This window comes from Culex pipiens, chromosome 3 (assembly GCF_016801865.2).
Source record: "Culex pipiens pallens isolate TS chromosome 3, TS_CPP_V2, whole genome shotgun sequence".
In the NCBI taxonomy this organism is placed as follows: Eukaryota; Metazoa; Arthropoda; class Insecta; order Diptera; family Culicidae; genus Culex; species Culex pipiens.
In genome coordinates, this window is record NC_068939.1 from 64,451,170 (window position 1) to 64,478,108 (window position 26,939).

At 37.2% G+C, this 26,939-nt stretch overlaps 2 protein-coding genes across 4 annotated transcripts in view; one reads left to right on the plus strand and one right to left on the minus strand.

Moving 5' to 3' along the window:
• On the plus strand, positions 1-21,750 carry LOC120418567 (zinc finger protein on ecdysone puffs-like). Of its 3 annotated transcripts, none has more exons than XM_039581010.1 (6): positions 1-228; positions 4,842-5,201; positions 8,709-8,860; positions 17,855-18,423; positions 18,494-19,219; positions 19,809-21,750. In XM_039581010.1, the coding sequence occupies exons 2-6, from the start codon at positions 4,932-4,934 to the stop codon at positions 20,105-20,107; spliced, it is 2,016 nt and encodes a 671-aa protein (XP_039436944.1). In that variant the 5' UTR covers positions 1-228; positions 4,842-4,931; the 3' UTR covers positions 20,108-21,750. The 3 variants fall into 3 exon arrangements, with proteins under 3 accessions (XP_039436944.1, XP_039436945.1, XP_039436946.1); XM_039581011.2 differs by lacking the exon at positions 8,709-8,860 and adding an exon at positions 12,994-13,079 and having other exon boundaries at positions 68-228; XM_039581012.2 differs by lacking the exons at positions 1-228; positions 8,709-8,860 and having other exon boundaries at positions 5,043-5,201.
• The window catches only part of LOC120418569 (transient receptor potential cation channel subfamily A member 1-like), an 11,846-nt gene continuing 6,076 nt past the window's right edge, over positions 21,170-26,939 (minus strand). Inside the window, exons 10-13 of the mRNA XM_052709318.1 lie at positions 26,739-26,901; positions 26,404-26,676; positions 26,211-26,341; positions 21,170-21,929 (exon numbers count right to left, since the gene is read on the minus strand). Coding sequence (XP_052565278.1) covers positions 21,789-21,929; positions 26,211-26,341; positions 26,404-26,676; positions 26,739-26,901 — 708 coding nt within the window. The 3' untranslated portion in view covers positions 21,170-21,788. The remainder of the gene's footprint in view (positions 21,930-26,210; positions 26,342-26,403; positions 26,677-26,738; positions 26,902-26,939) is intronic.

The following is a 26,939-nucleotide window of genomic DNA, read 5'->3' on the forward strand; positions in this document are numbered from 1 at the left end:
ATCCGATGAACGCTTATGCGCAGCCGGCTGTCAAGTTCGATAGGGTAGGGTAGGAGGTACCACCGACTAGGGTAGAACACCTCGTGAGCAGAGTGGCCAATGCCGTGTTCACTCGCTCCGGCTTTCAATTGATTTTGTTCTTTCGCGGTGTCAAGTACCCTTTTTCTCTCCAAGTAAATTTCAAAGAAAGTGTCTCAATTTTTTCAAGTGGTTTTTCCTCGTCAAGAAGTAAGTAAATGTGGCCGGAAAAGCTTCCGAAATGGCCGCGGTAGGTGGCAGAGTAGGAATAGTATGGAGTTGCCCACCAACTATTTGTGGTAAAGTGGCAATGGAAAATTTTCAGGGAGCCTGCCAGAGAGATCGAAATCGGCACTGGTGGCCACCATTTGCGAAAAGTTGTCTCGTGAGGGACTTTGCGTTTGTAGTAAATTACGAACCAGGAAGCTTCAGATTGGCGTTCCGTGTGCAATAGGTCACGCAATATTTGGTTTTAAATTATGCTTCAATTGTTCCAATAAAAGTTTGGAAAAAATGCCGGACCATTTTTTCCTATAGGAAAAAAAGGCAGGGCGTAATCCCATTTCGACTCTCGTTACGAGAGGGAGAGAGTGAAATAGCGGAGTTAGCAGCAAAAAATTATCGATTTTTCGTCTGTCTGCCTGGCGTTCACCCCTCAATCATATAGGTATTGCTATTGCTACTGCTGTTGATGAAGGTGATGATGCCGTAGTAGAAGCAATAAGAAATGTAGCCGGCTTTTTTGGGCTATGACAAGTTACCAATTTGTGATGGCCACCATTGGCAAAAGAAAATGATTCATAAAGCCGGATAAAATATCATAAGGAGACATAAAAAATGTTATAATTCTTCTTTATGGATGCACAAGTAAAATCATTCAAGAATAATTTTCTAGTTTCTGCCATTTGTACAGTTGCGTCAAAAATATCAATCGATAGAGAGGTGAGGTGAGATTCGTTACAGATAGGATGGGGGGAGTCCCCCGTTGCAGTGCTCGCGAGTGGATATTATCTTTGGTTAAAAGTGGTTCCGGTATCGGTAGAAACATAAAAAACACACTTCATCAATAATTTAAATAGTTTCTTGGTGTTGATTTTTTTTAAAGGGTACAAGTTATAGTTATTTCCAGATTTCACATCGGTTTGGATGGATTTTGTTATGTTTGCTTTTTATCTAAAATCTGTGTTACTTAGAAGTTTATCTTGAAAGCAAACCTTTTTTCAGCTACATGAAAAGTTTTATCAACCACAATAAAATTAAATTAAATTAAAAAAAGTAAACAAATTTCGTTTTGAAATTTCGTTTTGAAACCATTAAAATTTTCCTGTCATTCGGTGATGACGAAATAGCCTGATTTTCATCGCCAAAAATAACAATGCTGCAGCATTCATTTGATTGATAATAAGTTCAAATTTTCATGACTTGTATAAAAAATACTTTTCGGCACCTGTTTTGTTTTTTGAGTTGACCAAACGTAGATGCCAAACCAAACTGAAAAATTCTATCCAGAATGTTATTCAGAATTGGTATGCCACCATTTTGCAACTTGTTGTTCAATCTAGTATTTTTCACCTGTAGGTGACAAGTGAGCACCTCCACACATTTTTATGGACTCAACAATTTTAAATAAAAGGGTTGCTAGACCATCATTGTTGTCAAAGGTGGTTCTGAATGTTAGTTTGACGGCAACAAATTACAACATCCAGTCACGCATTTTTTATGAATTTTACTTAAGCTGCAGTACACCAGAACATCATCAAACGTTAAAACTTTTCGGAAAGCTTCAAATTGCGTAATTCAAAAAATTATAACATCCAATCCCAAAACCGCCAAAAATTTCACTAAGTTTCTACATCTCAAGACAGTATTGCTAGATCATCATCTTTGTGATTTATTGGAAAAAGGAATCAACCAATATGAATAGAAATGTAATTTTGTTTTATTTAATAAAATTTAGTAAATTAGTAAATTTAATTTAAACCACGATAACTTAGGATAGGATCCTTATATTCTTTGATTTTTTACAACAAATTTGTTTCCTGATTACGTATTTAACAATATAAAAAATTTTAAACCAAATCTATCACATTTACATAATCCATAATCGAAATTTTTGAATTTTGCCAAACAAATTTCAAAAAATATGTTTGAATAAAATATATCATAGAAAAAAATGTGTTCAAAAAATGTTTCCTCTTCATCGTATGAAAATACAAAAAAAGTCATTTTAAATTGCATTTTGACAATAAGCAGCAATATCCACGCCACTCTCTAACACGTCACTCTGTAGAATAACATCCCATCATTAAATCGTCGCCATCGTGCTAACTTGTCGTACGTGCATTTTGGGCCAAATTGAGTAAAGAACGCCATTTTGTGCAGCTCACAATGCCTCACCTTTTGACCTTCACAGATCCCCAAAATTCGATTTCAATCCTGAGATATTCAACAAAAACCGAAAAAACTCCGTGCATTTTTGTCACTCTACATATGAAAGTAGTTTCAATCTTGTCGTGCTATCTTGTCACACCATGAAAATTCATGTAAGTGCGACAAAAGGCCAAAGGGATTTCAGGCCAGGAAAGTCAGGATGCGTTTGTCGCACGTACAAGCTAGACTACCGTAAACATTTGTAATTATAACTCGGGACTCCAGCAACCAACTTCAACCAAACTTTGGGACAATGCACAGAATGGTGAGCCAAACAAAACGTGTTTGTTATTGTTTACATTGCGTGCTCTCTTTTTTGAATATTCAAGGTCAAACATTAAAACGCGTTTTTCTCGGAACGTCAAAATGGCGGGTGCGACAAGATAGCACGACGACGTCGAAATGTATAGGGCACATGGGTTGCACTTGCTGCTCCACACTCTGCTGAATTTGATCTACTTGACGTTCGCACACTTCCACGCACGCACTTGCTCTCCAATACTTGCTCCAACTTTCCTTCCGACGCGATTCTCGACAATCTCAAAAGTGGATTTAAGTGTGTGTGTGCGTTTTTGATCCAAACGTCCACATTAGAAGCGATAAAATGAAATCTGCAACCAGCCGGCCGGCATATTACGAAAGGTTTCTACTTCGTACTTATTGCTGGAAACAATCTGCTGGAGATAACCCTTAACGACACAAGCCATTAAAAACAATATTTTTTTTTTTTTTATTATGGAGCAGGTTCAATCTTTGCGGAATAAATCCAGTAAAAACAACAAATTAATAGTCAGGACCCGGTGCCTGCTGTTCCCGTGACAGTTTATATGGAATTCCAATAAGAATGTAACAGAAAAATCAGGCTTCGGGTCCAGACTGTTAAACACAAAAAATCACAATTTTTTCTCACAATTGATTCCTTGGCAACATTTAAACATCTATTTATGTACTCACCCTGAAAAAGCTTATGAATTGAACTCAGTTGAAAAGTTCTCCAAATTATTGAGCATATATATTAAATTTTTATACAACACAATTAAATTGAAAAAGAAAATAGCAACAAATATATGTAACTACATTAACAAAACAAAAAAAAAAAACAAAATGAAGGTATCATTTCAGTTCTGGAGTTTTTTTTTAAAAAGGTCCAATAAACCAAATTTGCAGTTTTTGCTTTTTGGGTGTTTTTGAAACCGCCTTGAGTCAGGGGTATTAAAAAACACCCAAAAAGCAAAAACTGAAATTTTGGTTTATTGGACCTTTTCAAAAAAAAACTCCAGAGTTGTTGTATATTAAGAGAACGATCAAAGATGATCAAACTTTGGACATTTAAGGGTTAGCTCGCTTGACCACATAGTCCGAGAGAACCGTGATACTTGATCCGTTTCAATCTTCTGCCGGCTAGCAATAACCCGAAAGGGGAGCGTTTCTTGACCACGCAGTGTGTACATCCCATTGGAGAAGGTGAATAAACAGCTGGATCGGGAACCGACCAAGAACCAACCCCGTGGGAGTTGGATAATTGGCGAGTGTGAGTGTGTGCGAGTGCTAGGGGGAATTAAACTAACCGTGACGCTAATTGTGGACGTGGTTCAAATTTTTAATGAGCATTTTTTGCAGTTTGTAGACCGATAATGGTGCGAAAGTGCGGATGAGCTGGGCAACTTTTGAGTTCCCAAAGTTACCTAATAAAGGATGCAATTTGTATAATGTGCTTTCCACATGGAAAAATTCACCAATCGATAATATTGTGAGTCAGAGAGCTGCCCTCACCCCATCTCTCAGGAAAGGATGCATGTCAGTTAAAGCGTCTTCGTCGTAACCAAATGAGCACTCTACATGTGGTCATTAGTGAAAGTGCTCCAGACCAGTTCTATGGTAGATATTCCACAGCCAGAGCCACGTGCTAATCCCGTGGGAACACTTGGAATCAATCTTTTTCCATGAGTGGTTCGTCAACGAAGTGCAGGTTGAGGATTAAATTGGCGAGAAGCCGGGATTTTGGATGGAGAGGACGAATAATTTAGGGGAAATTAGGGTTACTATGATTTGCAGAGCTTCCATCAAGAAAATTTAGAAAAGCTGAGTTATCAATTTCCTTTTTCTTTTTGAAATTAAATTTAAAGGACTTAATTCCTTTAAAAAACGCATTTCTGTCTCAAAAAAGCCCAAGTCTCCCATAAGAACAATGTTCCCCCCAAAATGCGCATGTTCCATAGTGCCGCCACATGTGACGGCGTGCGGCGGCGGTGCCGGCAACAGTCAGTGTGGATGACTTGCTCCATGCTGTGAAACTGTTTCATAACCACTTTTCTCCAGGCCAGGCCGGCGTCGAGGCGCCCAACTTTTTCACCTGTTCTAATCGGCCCCGCCGTGTTCCGATTCCTTTGCAGATACTCCAACGTTTGAATTGAACCAGTGCAGCACACATCACCGCCCTTTCAAATCTCTACGAAAAAAAAGAAGCAACAAGCAAATTAGAAATGGCTTATCGCAACAATAACCGTCGCAACGGAGGAGGTGGTGGTGGTGGTGGCGGTGGCAACTTCGGCAACAACTATGGTGCTGGCCGAATCAACCCCTGGGACACGGGTGTGGGCGGGGGCCGTGGCAATAATGACGCCCTCACGTTAGCCAACAGTCTGATCAATAATTTACTCCGCAATCAAAACTCCAACCAGGTTCCGCCGTCGCTCCTGGACGGCGTCCAATCGTCCCGATTCGACGATATGAATGGATTCCCCTTCGTCCGGGTAAGTTGTGGCCGTTCCGGTGATCGCCCCTTCGCCCCCTTCTCTTTCCTACATCATCACAAACGACCTGTTTATTTTTCATTCTTTCAAAGCCCCTTCTCTTAAACTTGTTCATTCACTTTAGTTTCACTTTTACCTCTACGATATACTATTTTCTTCACCCGTGCGCTAGTGCTCTACCTGTCTAAACAAAGCTGAAAAATTCTCTGGATAGACACTTCTTGTTGAAGATAAATTAACTAAATAAGTTGCTATGTGTGACAAAATCATTATGTATTATTTGTTAGGAACCACCCACAACACGTTTTTGTTGAAATTTCAAACTCCTTCGTGTATTCAAAAGTTTTTCCGTGGCTTTCATAAAAAAAATTAAATTCCAGTCCTCATTACATTTGGTGAGCAAATAGCAAATATTTGTGTATTTTTTTTAAATTTAGGCCGATGCAAATATTTTTCAAAGTTTTTGTCCCTCGGCTCTGGCCGGGGTCGAGGGAGGGGGGGGGAAAGAAAAATAAAAAAATATAAATATTGAAATAACAAGCCATAGTTTCAACATTTGCATGGAAAAAGTGTTTTAAAATGCATTTTACACTAGTTCAGTTGTTTTGCAATCATTAGTTTTCAAAAAATTTAAGATTTGACAAAAACAAAAATTTTAGCGAAATTTTTTTTTTGCGATTATCGACATCGACAATTTTCAAAAATTCAAAGGATTTTTAAATCAACCCAAACATGCTAAAAATGATTCTAAACGCAGGGGAATGCATTCTCAATTGATTTCAGCCAATTTCACTTCAATTTCCATTGAAATTCTGAAGATTTTTGAAAAAATATTTTTTTGCCCCCTGATTTTTCGGACCAACTTTGAAGGGGGGGGAGACAAAAACTTTAAATAAAATTTGTACCAGCCTTAGATAAAAAAAAAGAAATTTGGATGAAAATAAACAAATTTAAATTATACTTTTACAAAGATTAAAATGCGAAGAAAAAAAAACTTGTTTTTTCCAAAACTATTCATCAAGTTTCAAACATAAGATACCGTCATCTGGGGTGAATCGATACTTTAGTCTGAATAGGGACAGCAGTGTTTAGAGCTCTTAAAGGTTTTAAATTTGGAAATTGATGTACACATTTTATTGGTCTGAGTCTGTTCTAACTGAAACCAACCAGAAAAATCAAAATATTGTGCTCCTACATGGTTAAAACTGCTGTCCCAATTTGCCCCATGTGTCCCAATCCACCCCAGTTGACGGTATTACATAGTCAAGTATTCGATTTTTCTTGGATTCGTCATTCTATAAATTCAAATTGCCAATAGAATTAAACGTCTGGATAAATACAGAGTAAACTATAAAAATTTTACCCTCAATTTTGGATTTATTAACGTGGATTTAAAAATTTCAGACAGCTGACGCAAAATATTAGAATTTTATCAACATTTGCAACATCGAGTGATTTGAGACGAAAATGAAGCCAATGAAGTTGAAGTTGAAGGCGTATTAGCACTGACGAATTGACGTGCCATCACGTGCCGTCAGTGGTATTAGGATGATGCCTTGAAGTTTTGTATCATTTCTGGCATTATTCTGTGGGAATGTTTTTGTTATATTGACCAAAAACCCATATAGGAGAGCCGAGGTACCCTAACGGAATCCGGAATATCGCCGGTAAAAATGGACCGTATTTGTCCCTAATCTTACAGTTAAAAATATAGACAAATCTGGATCTTTTGCAATCGGAAGCATCCAGTTTGGTCAATTCTACCGAAAGTTATAAATTTTTTAAGTAAAACATAGGGGTCAAATGACTACTCGAACGTTTGAGTGTTAAAAATGTCAAATTCAACAGTAATAATCAAAATCGAATGAAAATTGGCCGATTTGCTGAATAAAAAAAATCGCTAAAAGTAAAGAAACCTACAAACAATTACCCTTGTCGAACTTTCAAGTGATTGTGTGAACTGAGCCCGAGTTTGAAATACTAGCTTAATCTTCTAAATTTTATATTTAGAAAAAGTATTCTTATGTAGTATTCTTTTATAAACGTTCAATAATTTATCAAAAAGGTTACTTTTAACTGTATATTTCTAAGTAGGTGTGTAGGAGTTACATCTGGTTTGAGTTACATGTTGGTTGTTATTCTTAGCTCTGTAACCTCCCAAAATTATAAGTTTATGAAAAAAAAACGTATTTTTGTTAAATCAAACCCTATCAATTAAATAAAAAATCTTAGGCCAAAATATTTGAAACTAAGTCATACCAAAATGCTGAAATATGGATGACCCAATCTCACCCCAGACCCAATGTCACCCCTTATGACATTCAATTCAATATTAAAAATTCAAGAAACTTGTTATAATCTGGTTGAAAATTATTACAATAAGCCAAGCTAGGTGTATTAACACCTTTTAAAAGATTTCTCAATTTCTTTGAAGATTCAGGAACTAATATTTTATTCCTAAAACCTGTTGTTATAATTTGACTGCATGTTTTAAAGATATTAGTTCGACATTATTATACTAAACATGGAAAATCACAAAGAAATTGTTTTCCTTTTTTCGACTGTCTGGACCAAAATCTGAGATTGTTGGGATTATCAAAACAAAGAATTTTAATGATTTAGTCTACATTTAAAATTGCATTATAAACAAATAATTTGATCTCCCAGAGAATTGTCCAAGAGCACTAGCACTAGCACAACAACTGATTGCTTTCGTTTGGTTTTCAGTTACTTCCTACTATCATTATCCTTTATAGTTAGGCTAATAATATCCGCAAGAGAATAACGTGGAGCAGCTTTTTTTTATTCTTTAAAAGTGTAATGTCGGTGAAAGAGGAAATGAAAGTTTGAGTTTCTTACAATGTTTGATCGTGAACATTTCAAACCATTTTGTTATTATTTTTAAAAATTACCTTCAGTCCTTATGAACAATTTCAGTTACGTTCAGTCAAATTTAAATTCCAATTTTCTGATCTTTCATCTAGTCAACCACATACAAATATTTACCTTTAATATTTCCGTTTGTTTTCTAAATATCATACTCTCAGCGATTCAAAGATTGATTTCCAAGTGCTACTGCCTAGTTATAGAACACTTTCGCTCATGTTATGTTTCCAAATTAATATCGATACTAATAGTAATACCGTGTTTACCGTACTGTTAAAACATTCTCATCGCAACTACACATCGAACGAGATAAATTTCCTTGTTTCTGGCCCTTTCTCCATGCTTTCGAACAAATCCACCACAGAACCAGCTCCAGTGTGCATTTCACTCCCAAGGTGTTTAGGCAGCGCAATATTTCCAGTGTTCCCAGGCTGCCACATGGTCCAAACTGTAGCTTTCAAGTCGCTGCGCAAACACCGACCCAAAAATGCAACTTTCGAGTACAATACACACACCCCGCAAAAAAAAAAAACAAACAAACAAGAAAAAAGTGTTGTCCATAAAACAAAACATCTCTTCTATTCTCTTCTCTTCGTTGTTTTCTCTCTCTTCCACATTCAGAATCGGTACGGCAAGAACCGTAACAATAACGGCCCCTATAAAGGTGGCATTCGCAAGCCGGATGCATTCACCCGTTCCAAAAATGTTCTGGCCAAAAATTCCCATAATAAAAACAAATCCGATGCTAGAGACTCCTCGAACAAGAAAGAGAGGTAAGAGATTTTCTACCATTTTCTCCAAAAAACAACAACAACAACAACAAAAAGCGAATAATTCACGTGAAAAAAGCTCACCACTTCTGTTTCGGATGATTCAGCTTTTGCCTAACTCACACACAAGCACGTGGTGGTCACGTGTGTTCTTCCTTTGAAGAGTTGCGGTGTATTCGGCCAGTACCAAAAAGCTCCCAAAGTACTTCCTCCCCCGGTCCAGAGAGTATGTGTACAGCTGCACTTCGGCAGTTTTTTCCTCGATTAGACACTTCTAGATCATTAGTTTGCTGCACATTCTGTTCACTAAAGCCGAAACTTCTGGTTATAGTCCGTTATAGCCCTATTTCTGTGACTTCTAGAGAGTATGTGAACTGTACAGACTACATTCAGCGAAACACAAAAAAAAACTTATTCTTAAGGTTATAAACTATGATGCGTCTCCATACTTACTGAAACTTTGCGGTGGAGGCGCATGATACTTCTAGTTTTGAGTTAACCATGAGACATGATTATACTGTTAAAGCTTAGTTCTGCTAGATTTAGCTTAAGAGCCAGTAGTGAGCGATCAATTACCAAGGTCTTTCAGCATACGTTTCACTTTTTCTCTTTTTTTTGTTCAAATTACTGAAAAAATGTGTTAAAAACAAAATATCTTTTTGGAGCTGCCCCCAACACTCATACTCAAAAGTTAAAAGTTATGAAATTTAGTGCACCACAAACTCCTAGCAATTAGTTTTTGGCCAATTGAAGTTTTCCTCATAATCTGAAGATATTTTTGTAACAAGCTAAAAACGCCGTACAAGACGATATTGTTGGCTTAAATGTTGGCGTATTCGGAAATTTTTAATTAACTTTTAAAATTTTACGGATGAGAGGTGTAATGGGTATTCCCCTAGTTTACGTAACATTTAACATATTAATGAAAGATTATAAAATCATGTATTGTAAGTATAAAATGACGATGTTTTTAAAAACATTGATCGATTTCACAAATATCAACAAACTGTAACGCAACACTTGGATCAAATTTAACGTAGATTCCGTAATTTGCGAAAAATCCGTCAGAGAAATGTACTCTGGTCTCAGATCGGTAATTGAATGAATTATAATTTGGCTACTTGCGTGTTTGCATGTCCTAATGGATTGACAAGATTTCCTCTGGGATTTATTCAATTGCTCTCTATGCTAGAGTTTCCCGAAATCGCTCTAATATTTCGGTAGTGTTACGTTTTTTTTTGCAATATTGAGTTAAATTAAAAAGTGATCGAATCTACAAGTGCTCTACACATGCTTTTGATAACATTTCTTAATATTATTTGTAAAATAGAAAATAGTACTAGAAATCAAATATCGGCAGTTTCAATTATAATTAATTTCCAAGTTTATTGACATTTGAGCAATCCGCTACAAAAACCGGAAATTGATTTTATTTGTATTTTTTTTTTTATTTGGCTCAAACTTTGTGGGGGCCTTCTTTTGGCTGCTGTCCATGCGAAAATGGTACGTAAATATTCAAACAGCAGCTTCGGAAAAGTTTTAGGTATTGTTGAGGACTGTTGAGAATTAATTCTCCGCCAGCTCACACAGCAGTTGCCCCGACCCCTCTTCGATTTGCGTGAAACTTTGTCCTAAGGGGTAACTTTTGTCCCTGATCACGAATCCGAGGTCCGTTTTTTGATATCTCGTGACGGAGTGGCGGTACGACCCCTTCCATTTTTGAACATGCGAAAAAAGAGGTGTTTTTCAATAATTTGCAGCCTGAAACGGTTTTTTCAAAAAAAAAAAAAAATTTTTTTTCAAAAAACACATAACTCGGTGGTAGATTTTGGGAAATTGTGTTTTTGTGAAAAAAAGTAGATAAAGAATATGGGTAATTCTCTACCAACTCACACGAAATCGGGAAAAGTTGCCCCGACCCCTCTCCGATTTGCGTGAAACTTTGTCCTAAGGGGTAACTTTTGTCCCTGATCACGAATCCGAGGTCCGTTTTTTTATATCTCGTGACGGAGGGGCGGTACGACCCCTTCCAGTTTTGAACATGCGAAAAAAGAGGTGTTTTTCAATAATTTGCAGCCTGAAACGGTGATGAGATAGACATTTGGTGTCAAAGGGACTTTTATGTAAAATTAGACGCCCGATTTGATGGCGTACTCAGAATTCCGAAAATACGTATTTTTCATCGAAAAAAAAACACTAAAAAAGTTTTAAAAATTCTCCCCTTTTTCGTTACTCGACTGTAACAATTTTTGGAACATGACATTTTATGATAAATTTAATGTACTTTTCGAATCTACATTGACCCAGAAGGGTCGTTTTTTCATTTATAACAAATTTTTTCATTTTAAAATTTCGTGTTTTTTCTAACTTTTCAGGGTTATTTTTTAGAGTGTAACAATGTTTTACGAAGTTGTAAAGCAGACAATTACAAAAATTTTAATATGTAGACATAAGGGGTTTGCTTAAAAACATCACGAGTTATTGCGATTTTACGAAAAAAAGTTTTGAACGGTCATGATCGATGACGACCAACTTTTTCAAAACTTTTTTTTCGAAAAATCGCGATAACTCGTGATGTTTATAAGCAAACCCCTTATGTTTATGTATCAAAATTTTTGTAATTATCTGCTCTACAACTTCGTAGAACATTGTTACACTCTAAAAAATAACCCTGCAACGTTAGAAAAAACACGAAATTTTAAAATGAAAAAAATTGTTCTAAATGAAAAAACGACCCTTCTGGGTCAATGTAGATTCGAAAAGTACATTAAATTTCCCATAAAATGTCATGTTCCAAAAATTGTTACAGTCGAGTAACGGAAAATGGGAGAATTTTTAAAACTTTTTTAGTGTTTTTTTTCGATGAAAAATACGTTTTTTCGGAATTCTGAGTACGCCATCAAATCGGGCGTCTAATTTTACATAAAACCCTAGTAACATTTTTAAACTTTCAGGTTTTATCACGGTTCTGAAAACCCTCATACGGCCTAAATAGGCTTTTATGGCCTACTTAAAACCTAAAATGTTACTAGGGAAGTCCATTTGACACCAAATTTCTATCTCATCACCGTTTCAGGCTGCAAATTATTGAAAAACACCTCTTTTTTCGCATGTTCAAAACTTGAAGGGGTCGTACCGCCCCTCCGTCACGAGATATCAAAAAACGGACCTCGGATTCGTGATCAGGGACAAAAGTTACCCCTTAGGACAAAGTTTCACGCAAATCGAAGAGGGGTCGGGGCAACTTTTCCCGATTTCGTGTGAGTTGGTAGAGAATTACCCATATTTTTTATATACTTTTTTTCACAAAAACACAATTTCCCAAAATCTACCACCGACTTATGTGTTTTTTGAAAAAATAGTGATTTTTGGAAAAAATCGAAATTTCATGCAGAAACAAAGTTTCAGCCAAATCAAAAAATACAAAAAATAAAAATTGTCGAAATCGGCCGATTTCGTAGAGGGCTGCTCATTTACAACAGTTTTATTCATGTAAGTGGATAATATAGGATAATTTATTTTGAATAAGCATAATGCTCAATTTTCACATTTCACTTTTTTAAGTGTTAATTATCATTTTACAATCTCAGGATACTCAAACGGTTTCAACAAGTTCATGTTCGAAAAATTACGAATTTCATATTTATTGGGTTTTCTATACTGATAGAATCTTTTACCAACCTTTAAAGCCACGAATCTCACATTTCTGTAATTAGTTTAAAACAGGTATAATTATAACAATTAGCTGAAATTAAAATCTGCTAGACTTCAATTGGATTTAATTTGATATTTAGCAAACGAAGGAATTACCTTCACATACAAAATTTTGAAAACGGTTCGAAAAGATCAGAAAATTATCAAAAAAACTCCAAATTTGTGCTCCCATCATTCAAATTTGATTTCCTCTCCCGATGTATTTTCTCCGTTGGTATAACTTTCTTGTAACCAAATAATTTCTTAACCATTATTTTGTTATTTTTCCCGTCGTGGTAGCAATAACTGAAAACCCTTTTTTTCACCCTCCCCACAAACCCCTTTTTTGTGTTTTCACATCCACGCCCGTTTTTCCTGGACTAAATTCTCATTAATTTAAATCCTATATATATATTTCTCTTTTATCGGTTTGTCCTTTTCAGAACGACTATATTTCAAGGTTAAATCTTGGATATCAAAGACGAAATCCAATTCAGTCTAGTAATAATAATAGTAAAAATAAGAACAGGTAATACCGACAGCTTTCTCAAACATTCTCTCATTTTGTTTTCGTAGGTGAACTTATAACATGTCTCTGAACCACACATATAACAGGGAAAACCTGTTTTTTTTTTGTTGTTGATGTAAAATGATTTTAATTGACACTTGATTTGTTTATACGGTTGTTAAGTACATCATCACATTTGTTTCGTTTATATTTGACATCATTTTGTTTTATATTTGATGTTGTGTGCTTAAATCGTTGTACTTTTGTTTGCTCCTTCATCACACCATTCCATTAGCAAATTTTTAGTTGTTTTGAGAAATATTAACACAATATTCATGTTAATACAATTTGTTAGATATTGTAAATATCATCACAACAGTTCAAGCAACAAAAAAAACAATATCGCCATGAAAAGTCCTTCAAAAACAAACAACAGAACTTCTCTTTCGATATACTCGTTTTCTCACCACTCATGCTATCCAAGTCTGACCCAAATCCATTCTACTTGGTCAACACCGGAATAACTAGTGATCAATAGCTTTTTTCAATGTAAGACAGAAGGTTGAAACTTACCTGAGTTTCATACAGTGGTTTTTTATTTATGAATAAAGAAATCAATATTTCTTTGAGTTATCGTATTGCGAGACAGCATTTCAGCCTGGTGGAAATGTCTCTTATCAATACGATTTCTTTACTAACGCTGTCTGGTCCAGTTTATTAGAGTTATTTTTTGTCGAAAGGCAATTTATTTTCTTGTAAAATCAGTTGCACGATTCTTCAAATCTTTAAACAAAATGATTTCTAAGAACATGATGCTCGACTTTCTGTGAATTACTTTTTGAATGTAATTCTGGGAAGTTATCTTTGAGTGGCTTTCTGGTACTGTACATATACATTAGGGTGGTCCAAATCCGGACTTTTTTGGGGCTACCCCCTGAAATCAAAGATTGACCCATCACTAGGCTAAATTCCAAATTTGAGCTCATTCTGACCACGGGAACCCCTCCCTCCAATCGCTTAAAGTTTGTATGGGAAAAATCGTCAAAATGTATGGAGAAAAGCAACTGTTTACTTTTTTACCTGTGGAAGGCACCATAATTATCCGATTCTTACCATTTCTCAAATGTAGAACCTTCATTAAATTTAGAACAACTTTATCGAAGACACCATATTTTTAGGATTTTTTCCCGCGAAGTTATTAGCGCCCAAAACTGACCCTTTTTGCGCGTCCAGCTGTAAGGGGCTACCTAACAACGATGTTTATTTCCAATTCGTACACGCACGTGCTCTCTCTCAGGTTCAAACTCTCTCACGAGCTTGCTCGCCTGCCTGCCTGTTTACCAACAAGCGCGCGCTGTTTCTCTGCTTGGACTTTTGTCGTCGTCGTCGTTTTCGTTTGCTATCCGCTGCGCTGCGTTCTTTACATGTTTATTACAGTCATCCCACATATTCGGAACGGTTTCCAGATCGGCCAATGTTAAAAAAATCATAGCAAATCGATCATTGAACTTGATGATTCGCTTTTACCTTCATTTGAAAGCTTTTCTTGCGATCTTTCGAATGCTGTATCGAACATCTGCAAATTTTAACTTTTATATGAAGTTTTTGAAGAATTACTTTGACCCTTGAAATCCACAAATTCGGAACACTTTTTTCTTACGAATGTAAACAAACTTTGGATCTCTCCAGGAGTACATATTTATTACCAAATAATGACTTCACACACTGAAACCAATGAAACTCAAGCTTAGTCATGATTTATACATGGTTTGATAACTTTGTTTGTGAAAATATCAGTTAAATTCAGGTGTTCCACAATAGTGGGAGGCACAATAACATCCCACAATTATGAAACAGGCCATTTGAAGGCAGTGTTTTGGTGCTCTGGACAAAATGGTCTTGGAATGAAGTTTTTTGTTCATAAAGTACTACTTTTATTAGTGAAATAGCAAGATAATGTCCATACGAAGTTTCTAAAAATAGTAAGGTGGACAGAAAAGCTACTTTTGGCATGCTATTGTCAAATTATCATAAAAGTGTTCCGAATTTGTGGGTGTTCCGAATATGTGGGATGACTGTATAATGTTGAACTGAAAAACCAGATTTGTTTTAAGATATATAATTTGATGTAATATGTGATCAACAAAAGTTATCATATTATAAGAGCTTGTGAGAGAGAATACAAATTTGATGAATTAGTTCATCCATGAATCGTCATCTGTTCTGATCCAAACCTAATTCGTCGCCATCGTGCTAACTTGTCGTACGTGCATTTTGGGCCAAATTGAGTTAAGAACGCCATTTTGTGCAGCTCACAAAGCCTCACCTTTTGACCTTCACAGATCCCCAAATTTCGATTTCAATCCTGAGATATTCAACAAAAACCGAAAAAACTCCGTGCATTTTTGTCACTCTACATATGAAAGTAGTTTCAATCTTGTCGTGCTATCTTGTCACACCATGAAAATTCATGTAAGTGCGACAAAAGGCCAAAGGGATTTCAGGCCAGGAAAGTCAGGATGCGTTTGTCGCACGTACAAGCTAGACTACCGTAAACATTTGTAATTATAACTCGGGACTCCAGCAACCAACTTCAACCAAACTTTGGGACAATGCACAGAATGGTCAGCCAAACAAAACGTGTTTGTTATTGTTTACATTGCGTGCTCTCGTTTTTGAATATTCAAGGTCAAACATTAAAACGCGTTTTTCTCGGAACGTCAAAATGGCGGGTGTGACAGCACGACGACAATTGCAAACGTTTTGGATTTTAATTTATCTGCTTTTGTTACAAGAAATACCGTGCAGTTTTTTTTATAAAAGGAAGGAATTTTCTTTAGTTTTTTTTTTAACTGAATCCAAATGAGTATCTTTAAGGAAGGCCGCAACTGCAAGATCTGAAGGTAGTTAACGATTGTGCAGAAAGAGATGTTTCCTTAATCGAAAAATTTACAGGTAAACTGACAAAATATGATAAGACCGATTCTTCGGCTCCTTTTCGAAAAATTCCCAATTTTTTTTCAGCGTTTTGGCTGTAGTGGCACAATTAAAGAAGAAACCCCCCAATGTTATTACATATTTGAAAAGATAATTGATTTTCCAACATAGAAATGACATGCATAATGAACACTATTATACCTGTGCTTCTCCTGAAATGAAAATGTAGCGTGACGGGACAACATCGTAAAACTGGAATTTTAAAAGGCACACCAAAAAAATCGACACAGTTTTGCCAAATTGATTTTTTTAAACTTTTGCTCTTCTACACATTATCACAAATTGAAAAACGAATCTTTTGCTCCTTGAACTGAAAGATTTGCTTGAGATTTGAGTTTTTGCCAGTCATTTCTTTTCGTGACGGGACAACGAAAGGAGCAAATTTATGAAAAAAACTCCTCTTCCATTCAATGACTTGCAGACCTTTTTTGGTCAATATTTTTGGCATTTCAGATAAGAAAACGCATTTAAAGCACATTGCAATTATTAGATCATAATTAAAATGAAATTTTTCATATAAAAAATCACATTGAAAATTGAAAAAAGTGACATTTTGGTGTAGCTTCGCAAAAAATCGGTCATAAACAGTTGCAATATTTGTTGCAGGTGGTCTAGGAACACAGAAAGAAATATCCAGAAAGAATAAAAAAATAATTTAATTAAGTATATTTTTGATAAAGCACACTACCTAAAGGAACAACATTTATATTACCTGAAGATTTTTAAATAATTGAATCATTATCATGTTTCTTTAGCATATACGAAAAACTTCGTGTAATGCTTGGAAAAACAAACAAACCCTGTTCTCATGACATTTGCTGTAATTTTTTAATCGAGCCTAAGCTGTCTTTTCTTTAAACTATTTTTTAAGCGCAGTTTTTTTTATTTTTGTCATAATTTAAAATTCTTTGTGTAAATATGGGTATTCGGCGCCGTCGCTCTGTGCCATACTTTCATACACTTAGGAGCCCAGGGTGGCGAAGTCCTTGTAGATAAAAAGGAAGACACTAGTGGTTGGTACCAGCAATGGTGGCCGACAGCTATAAAGTCAACTTCGTTTTTTTTTCATAATTTAAGAATTTATATGCTAAATATATCTCAAAACAATCCTGCTATTTTAGTTCAACATTATAATAAACATGTAAAGAACGCAGCGCAGCGGATAGCAAACGAAAACGACGACGACGACAAAAGTCCAAGCAGAGAAACAGCGCGCGCTTGTTGGTAAACAGGCAGGCAGGCGAGCAAGCTCGTGAGAGAGTTTGAACCTGAGAGAGAGCACGTGCGTGTACGAATTGGAAATAAACATCGTTGTTAGGTAGCCCCTTACAGCTGGACGCGCAAAAAGGGTCAGTTTTGGGCGCTAATAACTTCGCGGGAAAAAATCCTAAAAATATGGTGTCTTCGATAAAGTTGTTCTAAATTTAATGAAGGTTCTACATTTGAGAAATGGTAAGAATCGGATAATTATGGTGCCTTCCACAGGTAAAAAAGTAAAACAGTTGCTTTTCTCCATACATTTTGACGATTTTTCCCATACAAACTTTAAGCGATTGGAGGGAGGGGTTCCCGTGGTCAGAATGAGCTCAAATTTGGAATTTAGCCTAGTGATGGGTCAATCTTTGATTTCAGGGGGTAGCCCCAAAAAAGTCCGGATTTGGACCACCCTAATATACATTAGTTATATAAGTTTAAAAGCTGAAACAATGTGGTCATTTTCTTCACGCTTTCAATGATGTAACATTAACTGAGTTTTTTTTGGTTTTATTTCAACTATTTTATTATTTTTCCGCAAACAGCAACAAGCAGGGAGCAAACAATAAGAAGGGAAACTCGAGCAATGCAGGAAACAACAGCAAGCAACAGCAGCAGAACCAGCAGCAGTCGAAGAGTTCGCCGTACGATGAGGTTTCGAACGAGTACCTGTACTGTCACATGTGCGATAAGCACATGTACGATGCGACCTCGTTTGAGAACCATATTACGGGTCGCACCCACCGGGTCATGAAGGAGAGCATCGAGGAGAGCTACCGCATGCGGGCCACTCTGCTGCGCCAGGAGGCCCGGATCGCCGAACAGCTCAAGACGATCGAGATCGACCGGCTGAAGCGTATGGGCAAGGCCAAGAACTACTCCAAGATGCGCGAGTACTGTCCGATGTGCGAGTTGTTCTTCTATGGCCATATAATCGCCCATCGGAGATCGGAGAAGCATCTGGACCTGAAGAAGTTCTTGCACCCCAAGTGCGATGATTGCGAGTTGGAGTTCCACAACCGCACCGAGTACGATGACCATTTGTTGTCTGTGGTTCATATGAAGAACTGCAAGACAAAACCAAGCCGACTTGACATCGAGAAGAAAGCAAAACGTAAGTTGTACCGTTTGTACATGTTTGGTCATCGGCTGTTGTACTGACCCAAGGTTCCGTTTCATTCCAGAATTGGTTATCTCCACTGCTAATGATGAATTGCTAGACATTCGTGAAGAAACGGCCCCGAAAAACAAGAAGAAGGACAAAGATGCTGCCTCTTCGGCAGCGAAAAAAACAGAATCGAACAAAGCTTCGACAGCCACGTCCGAATCTGGTGAGGCCACTGCTACTGCTACTAGTGCGGATGCGGCCAAGCCAGCCGATTCGGAGGCGGGTGCCGAAAAGGTGCCCGCAACAGGCGCGGAAGATGGCGCAGCTGCGGAAGAACCGAAGCCCGACGAGGACGTCCCCGAGGACGAAATCGTCAAGGACGAGGAGAGCGCGGATTGCATCCTGGACTACAAGTTCGGGGACGAGATTGCCCCGGAGATCGACAACAAGCTGCCGCGGTACAAGAAGAACCGTGCCCTCGGCATCAGCCTGATCAGCAAGCTCGAGTGTCACGAGTGCCGCATCTGTCACAAGTACTTCGACACCGAGGAGACCGGTGAGATCCACGCTCGTACGCACTCCCATTACCGTGCGTTCATTCGCTTCCTGAACGAGAAGGCCATGGAGGTGCGCATCTCGCAGAAGCGCGCCGCCGTCGCGTTGGAGGAGGCTGAGGCTGCCAAGAAGCAGAAGCTGGCCGCTGCTGCCGCCGAGGAGAAGAAGGCCGCGGAGGAGACCGAGAACGGCGACGCCGAGAAGAAGGACTCCGAGCTGTACGACCCGTCGGAGGCTACGGGTGAAGGTCAGGATTGAATGTTTATGTATATATTTTTTGACAAATCTTTATTATTTTTCATCCATTTATAACTTACATGTACAATGCAGACACGACACCACCTATTGAATTTGTGGCCTGATGAAATTTAAATATACCACGTTGTTGTATTTCTCCTCCCTGAAATGGCTTTTGATGGTGTATTTTTTTAAATTTAATCCGAGATATTAAAAAAATCACTCAACATATCTGTACAAAGCAAAAAAAAAAGGTGAAATCCTGCGCATTATTTTATTAGTACATATTATTTTTTTATTACTGCATTTCTTAGAACCAAACATATCATCATTATGGGAGACCTACTTGAGCGAAATGTCAAGTTCTTATAGGGCGTTTATCCGCACCACTTTTCAACGGTCTGACAACCGTACAGGCTATAACGCCTATCCCCCCAATTTAAAGCTCAATTTCGTCGAAGAGTGCAAAGCGATCCGAGTTGATCTTGAAAAGTTATTAGCGATTTAAAAAAGACATTTTTGTAGATTAATGTAATTTGTCAACAATTTTTTAGATTTTCAACAGGTTTTTCATAGCAAACTTTTTCCAATCGCTCCAGAATCTGGCGACGCCAGCATGGCCGACGACAGCAAGAGCGACGACGCCAACGGCAACAGCGAATCTCAGCAGGAACCGATGGAGACGGACGGCGCCGAAGCGAACAAGGGCGGTGACGCGGCCGCGTCCGCGGACGAAAAGTCCACCGCTTCTTCCGGTGAGGCGGCTCCCGCCAAATCCGACGACGCCTCCCAGGACGAGGCCAAGGAGAAAGAGGAGGAGAAAACCACCCCCGGAGGCAAGAAAAACAGCGGGCGGGGACGTGCCGCACGTTCCGGCCGTTACGGTGGACGCTACTAAAGCGGCAAAGAAAATAAGCAAAAAATTTAAACTCAGATTCATCACAACACTTTCAGCTTCAACTGATCATAACAAAAGAAAAAGGGTTTTGTGCAAAGTCAGCTATTTTCAGAGCAATTCTGAAGCCAAAAAAACTTACTCTCTGCAATGATACAAAACAAAAAAATCACACGACACATTCAAAATATTGTATTTTTATTCTATCAAACTCTACTATTTGATGATAACGTTTGTAATGATGCCACACACAAATATAGCAATCTTCAATGATTTTAACATCCTGTAATGATAATCTTTTTTTTCGTTTACTAACGATCATTTTAGTTTTCCTTTGTGTAATCCTAGATAGGGCATTGCGTCCAATATTATAGAATATTATTTAAATTTGCATTATTTAAATACACTTCATCAATGCGCTGTAACGCCAAGTACAGAAGAAATGTTTATGCATGACTAAATATAGAAAACCAAGAAAATGTGTTTGTTACAGATATAAACAAAAAAAGAATCCTGCAAAGAAGAAATTAATCACCACAATTCAAGCAAACGGAAACAAATACTTCTAGTAAATGTGCACTCGAACGCTTCTGTGTCGTCCAGGCTTTCCATAATAAAACAAATCATAAACAACCAACCACACACAAAAGTGCGGGTTGCTTAATGCTTCTATCGAACCTCGATACTTCAGAAAGACGAGTGCACATTTTTACGTATTTATTAGTAATTTATGGATAATTGTGTAAACCGTTGATGCTGATCTGCCAGCAAAACAGAAAGCAAATAATATTTAATGAAAACAAAAGCATAATATATTCTCTCAAATGTAAGCAAACAAAACAAGTTTAAAATTAAAAACACTAAATTCTCGGTATCGTTAAGTAATCTACCTAAAAATAATGAACAAAATGTAATTGTATTTCACAGGAAACAAAAAAAACAGTAGTAGCATTGTTGTGGGGCAAACGTTGAAAACTCTGCGAAAAAATATGCTTCTCTTTGTGTAGTTACAGCAAAAAATCACCTTAATATTGTGCTTCGAATTGATTGATTTTTTCACTGAAAAATTCAAACAAAAAAGATTTAGTTTTATAATAATTGGACAATGGGCGCAAAAATTGAACCACGGGCAGTTTAGTAGAGGACCGTCGTCATCATCCCTTACCACACACTCCACATGACTGTTTGGGTGCATCATTCGAAAAACAATCGTTGGTCCTGCAAGAGCAGAAACACCCACAGTTAACGGAAACGACGCTTGCGTAATTCGTAGCGATCCATTTGTGTTATAGAAGTGCACGCAAACATGTTTGAACTTGAGAAAAAAAGGCAACCCATTTGACAAGCATATATTTGTAGCAAACGTGCATCATCCGTGCGAAACTCCCTGTCTAACTTATTGGAGATTTGAAAAAAGAGAAAAAAATAAATTCCCAATAAAAAAATATTCACAACAAACAAGCAAACAAAAGTTAATAAATTACACGCGACATCACCGCTAAAATGCAATGAAAAACGAAAAAAAAAATACAAAGCATACAAAAACAAAACAGGTACCGATGTAACGGAGCATAATTGTGAAACCGAAAAATATTCTTCTAGTGATTGACAAAAATAAAACCATGCAAAAATCTGAGTTTAAAAAATACGTTTGTTTTATTTGGTTTCGTTGAAAGAATATAATTTATTTGCGAATAGATTTGGTGACAACCATTGCGGCGCGGATCTTTTTTCGGAGTTTCGGAGAACACGCCGAAGCTTTTCCATCCCCTCCTAGGGCAATTCCTTCATCGACATCGTCTGTCTCGGTTTTGATGTCCATCTTCTGCAATTGAAAGTTATTGTACGATCAGTTCCTAACTGGACTCGGTCGTTGGAAACGACTGTCGGCTCAACGACCAACGAAATAGGCGGCGGGTCAGATGCGGGCATACAAATGTCAAAACCTCTCCCCCCTTACTTCGTCTCACCATCCAGCTGCAGCTTTGTTGACAAACAAACGGAGCACGTGGTCGCATGATGGCGGCATCGAGCCAGAATTAGGGGTGATCATGTGGTTAAGGATGAAAGTTTTTTCAAGAAAAATAATATTTTTTCAACTGAATTAAAAATTTGCGAGCTTGTTCAAACAATTATTCCTGATGTTGGCGTGGTTTTTAAAAGTGAAAATTGTAATCCACAATTTTTCTATAAATTCAACTTTTTCACACCAATTGGGAACCCCTAGGTATATCCACGACCGTTTCCAATGACCGTGAGAAGATGCCAGAAAATCCAGCTACCAGCTAAATCCAGAATAAATTATGCTCAAAGGTAAGTCTGAGTCTTCATTAACTGTTATTTTGCTCTAAGATTATTGTTATAGCCGTTTTTGGTATCTTCAAAATTACGGGAACTATCTGAATAGTTTTTTATTCATCCCCTAAAAAAATAATTTACAATAAAGTTTGACTATTTTTACAATCACATTGTTGCATGATTGAGTCCGTAAATTTGACAATTTTGTTAACAGAAGACAATAACTTTCTTGGTTGCTCTGCATCGTTAAGCTTTTAATCGCATAAATTCGGATATAAAAAAAACACGAGAAATCGACTCAAAATACCTTTAAAAACCGTATTTTATGTTCGAATAGGTAATTGAAAGACCTTAAAAAAAAAAAATTTGGAAAATCAGCAACCCTGTCCAAAGTTATTACCAATTAATATTTATGTATTTTTTAAGCTTGATCGTAGTCATCAGTATGAAACGATCGTTAGTTAGGGGAACAGCATCTTATTCCAGCGTGCCTCTAATGTTGGCAGTTGAGAACTTTGGCATTCAATTAAAGCTAATTAAAAGCGTTTTCAACTGAAATCGAGCGATATATAGCTCAATAAGAAGTGAGCAAGCAAGTTTCTATCAAAAGTATTGCAAAATTAGTTGTTTAAATAGTGAAAATCAGCCAATTGGATGGAGTTAGGAGCGAGTGCTTAACCTGCCAAACATACGAGAATTTCCCCTAGTTATTCGTAAAAAAAACCTCACGAATCTGAACGTTGACGATCCGGCAAACCTGTTTAAAGTTATTGCCACCTGCATGTTATTTATGTATTCACACTAATTCATGTAATACCTATATCCGGAACTACATCCCACCAATCTTTGCTTATGTATTCAAAAGATCTATTAAGCGAGTAGAAAAAAATAAAGATCTGGCAACCTTGTCTCAAATTATGACCACTTAAGCGATATTTATGTACTTTTTATAAGCCGGATCTCACTTATCAGCATGTAAACTATGGGATCCATCATCCGAACCTTCATAGGATAGGTAACCAAAATACCTATCCAACAAGTCAAAAACTTCGAAGATCTGGCAACCATGACCCATGTTATGACCGCTTAAGTGATGTTTATGTACATTTTTTTTAACTCGGGTCCCACTTATCTACACTTATGTATCATGTGACCTATCGTTGGAAAAATTATCGAAATACAGTAGTTGTTCGGTAACTGGGCGTTGTTAAACTGGGCTGCTTTCCAACTGGGCGCTCGATAACTGGGCCGTAGCCTAGTTAAAAAGCAGACGAACGTCAAACAACCAAAACAAACTAAAATGACCGAGGGGTTAATGGATGCAAAAATCATATTCAATAAACAAAAAAGCTTTTTTCAAACTTTTGTTTAATTTCAAGTTACAATTAAAGAAATATGAAAAGTAAGCATTGTAAATAAATTTGAGTAGCTTTTATTTTTATATTTCATCTGGAAAATATTATGCACCGGTGGTCCCCTCGTTATTTTTTGTTCAGCCCAGTTAACGAGCAGCATTCGGTGACTGGGCTACGTTCTCAGCCCAATTACCGAACAACTACTGTACCTTTCAAACGAATCTTAAAGCTTGAAATGTGGCAATCCTGTCTCAAGTAATGACAACTTATATTTTATTAGGATGTAATAAAACGGGTCAATTTTGCGGGCATTTCAGGACAGGACCTGGTGCGTTGACTTTGAATTTTAAATGGAATTTAACCCGTAGAATCGGTGCGTTTTGGATTTTGCCAGTTATGAGCCCCTTAACGATTTTTGCATTTTTATAAAACCTTATTTTCGTGTTCCAGGGAACAATTTTGCCGATGAGTGCAAAAAGATTCGTCCACTATTTAAAATGTAACAGGATTTACAATACCGCTGCCATTTTCAATAGTGGATGAATCTTTTCGCACTCTTCGGCATTTAAAATTCAAAGTCAAAGCGCCAGGTACTGTCGCAACCAATCAATCTCATATTTGGGATTGGAGCTCAGTACACCTAGGAGATCATGCCCTGGAATGCCCGCAAAATTGACGGATTTCGTAATTATATTTAAGAAAAAAAAAACATAGCTTCTTTTGAAATCGCAAACGTCTATATCACCTTGCTGTAATTGGAGGGGGAGCTTTGTTATAATTCGTTTTTCTTCACCGAATGTACTTGGCGTCTTTTTCATGATGCTTTTTTTCGTCACGAGGTTTATGTAGTCTTTTTAAATAGGCTGACGCCAGAGATTTTGTTTATGTTACTTTATTTAAACTCACTATTAAACAGACTTTACTAAAGTAACTTTTGCTTATATTTGGTTGAAAAGTAGCTTATTAGAAGTACTTTAAGAATATGCAATAACCCAGAAAGTGTCAAAATGTACACGATGCCTTTTGAAATGTTGCCGTCGAAATCCTTAGCCCAATGTTGATTCTTATTGCAAATTTAACGTACTTTCAGAATCTGTAAAATTATTGAAAATATCTGAAATTCCCGAGATGCAGCAAAAAACGGAAAAAGAAACGTAAACCCGTTGTAACGTCACGGCAGATCGTCTCAAATACAGATATTTCGATGCCTCTGTGCTCTCTTATGCTAGCTAGATAGGAAAACCAGCAAGCTAAAAACAAGAGAGCACAGAGGTATCGATTTGTGAAAAATAAAAGTTAAAACAAAAAACGTACAAATTTGAAATTATTATCCCCACACAGTAAAAAAACAATGTAAATTTGGAAGCTGTATTTTTTGGAAGGTTGAATATTACCTCTTTTATGATGTAATTTTACCTCAATTTAGACTGAAAAAGTGACATTTCACCAGAAAAGTGGTAAAATTACACATTTCCAGAGGTAAAATTACACCTTTTTCTGACATAAAAGATGTAGGGTAGAGTAGTCATCAATGAGACACGGGGAACAATGATAAAATGGCTCTCACAAGTCGTAGTTTCAACCAATCAGGCTGATATTTTTGGGAAAGGTGTATCTACTGGATACACGTCTGCCATCATAGTGGCTTTGGTTATGGACGCTCCCTTGCAAAGTTATTCATAAATGTTTGATTTTGGGGTGTAAAAGTAAATTATGACTGAAAATTACATTTTCGCTTATAGGCTGCCAATAATACAAAAACTAAAATTTCTCCAAACTTTTTTCGTCATTTCATAGGGCATGAGTTGGGCTACAATGGCCTTTCATTAGAATTGACCAAAATTAAGAATTTACCCAGAATCCAGGGCTGTCTCATTGTTCCCCACTCTTTTCAGCCTATGGGTAACAATGAGACACTTTGATTTTTCTTCATTAAACTTTTCAAAATCTAGAGAAATCCTTCAAAACATGAATCGGAAGTGATTTTTGACATATTTAATGAATTTTGACTTCATTTAGCCAAACATATAAAGTTATATGGTATAAATAAATGGATTTTACTAAATTTAAATACTTTTTAGTATAACTTTTGTTAATGAAAGCTTCAAGTTGGCAAAATTGCTTTAAAATGTTCAAGGTAAGTCACCTGCAATGGAACAATACAAAAACATGACGTTTTACTAGAAAAGTATTGATTTCCGTAGAGTGTCTCATTGTTCCCCACCTGTCTCATTGTTCCTGCCAAGTGCGTCTACAATGAGACAGTTGGATTGCTCTGGCTGTAGAGGTCGAATCGATCTCATATTTTGGTCAATGTTAGAACACACTTCCCAGATGTAATATTACCATGATTATTTTTCTGTGCACTGATGATTTGGAATGTTAGATGTTGATGACTTTTGAAAACGCATAAAATGTATGGGATTGTTTTTGACGATTAGTGATCAATTTACCTGCACTATGAGCCTCAACATTTGACTTTGGTTGTCTAAAGCGTTTCCAATTTCACGAAGCTTACGTTTTTGTTTACCCAACTCCATCATGATAAAATCTTCGTTGTTGTCCAGCATTGAATCAGCTTCACCTAAACCAAATTTAATAGATAAAGACAACTTGACATCTTTTCCCGCTACAAAACATGCTTACCACCCTCCGAAAACGGATTCCCAAACCACTTCTTCAGCACCGTGTCCAGAAAGCCCAGCTTGGCCTTGTGCTCGTTCGGGTACTCAACGACCTCCATCCGGTCCACCTTGTCCAGCACGATCCGGGGCAGTTTCAGCTCCAGCTCGGTGTGCAGCTGAACTTGCATGGCCAGCCGCTTCAGCTGGGCGTTCCGACGCACCGATTCGATGTCTCCGACGGCCAAACCGATGAGCAGGTTCATCAGCAGAATCGGCATCAGTACCATGAAGAGGCCTGGAATGTTGTGTTCATTTTGGATGAAACTGATTTAAAGTCAAAGTTGGCAAGATTTTTACAGAGCGCAATGAAAGCTGGTATTGGAAAGGGAAGGTTAGAATTGTAGTAGGGTTGGACGTATGTGCCTAGGAAGTCCATCTCGCCCAGCATCATGGAGAAGGTACGCATCAGTGACATCGGGATCGACGAGAACGATTGGTGGTTCGCTTGGTGGTCCTGAATCTAAGAAGAATGGGAAACGTATGATTATAACCTTCTAA

Coding starts and splice junctions, on each gene's coding strand:
- LOC120418567 (XM_039581010.1), top strand. CDS start 4,932: ATGGCTTATCGCAACAATAACCGTCGCAACGGAGGAGGTGGTGGTGGT. Junction 5,202..8,708: donor ATGGATTCCCCTTCGTCCGG/GTAAGTTGTGGC, acceptor TTCCACATTCAG/AATCGGTACGGCAAGAACCG. Junction 8,861..17,854: donor TCCTCGAACAAGAAAGAGAG/GTAAGAGATTTT, acceptor TTCCGCAAACAG/CAACAAGCAGGGAGCAAACA.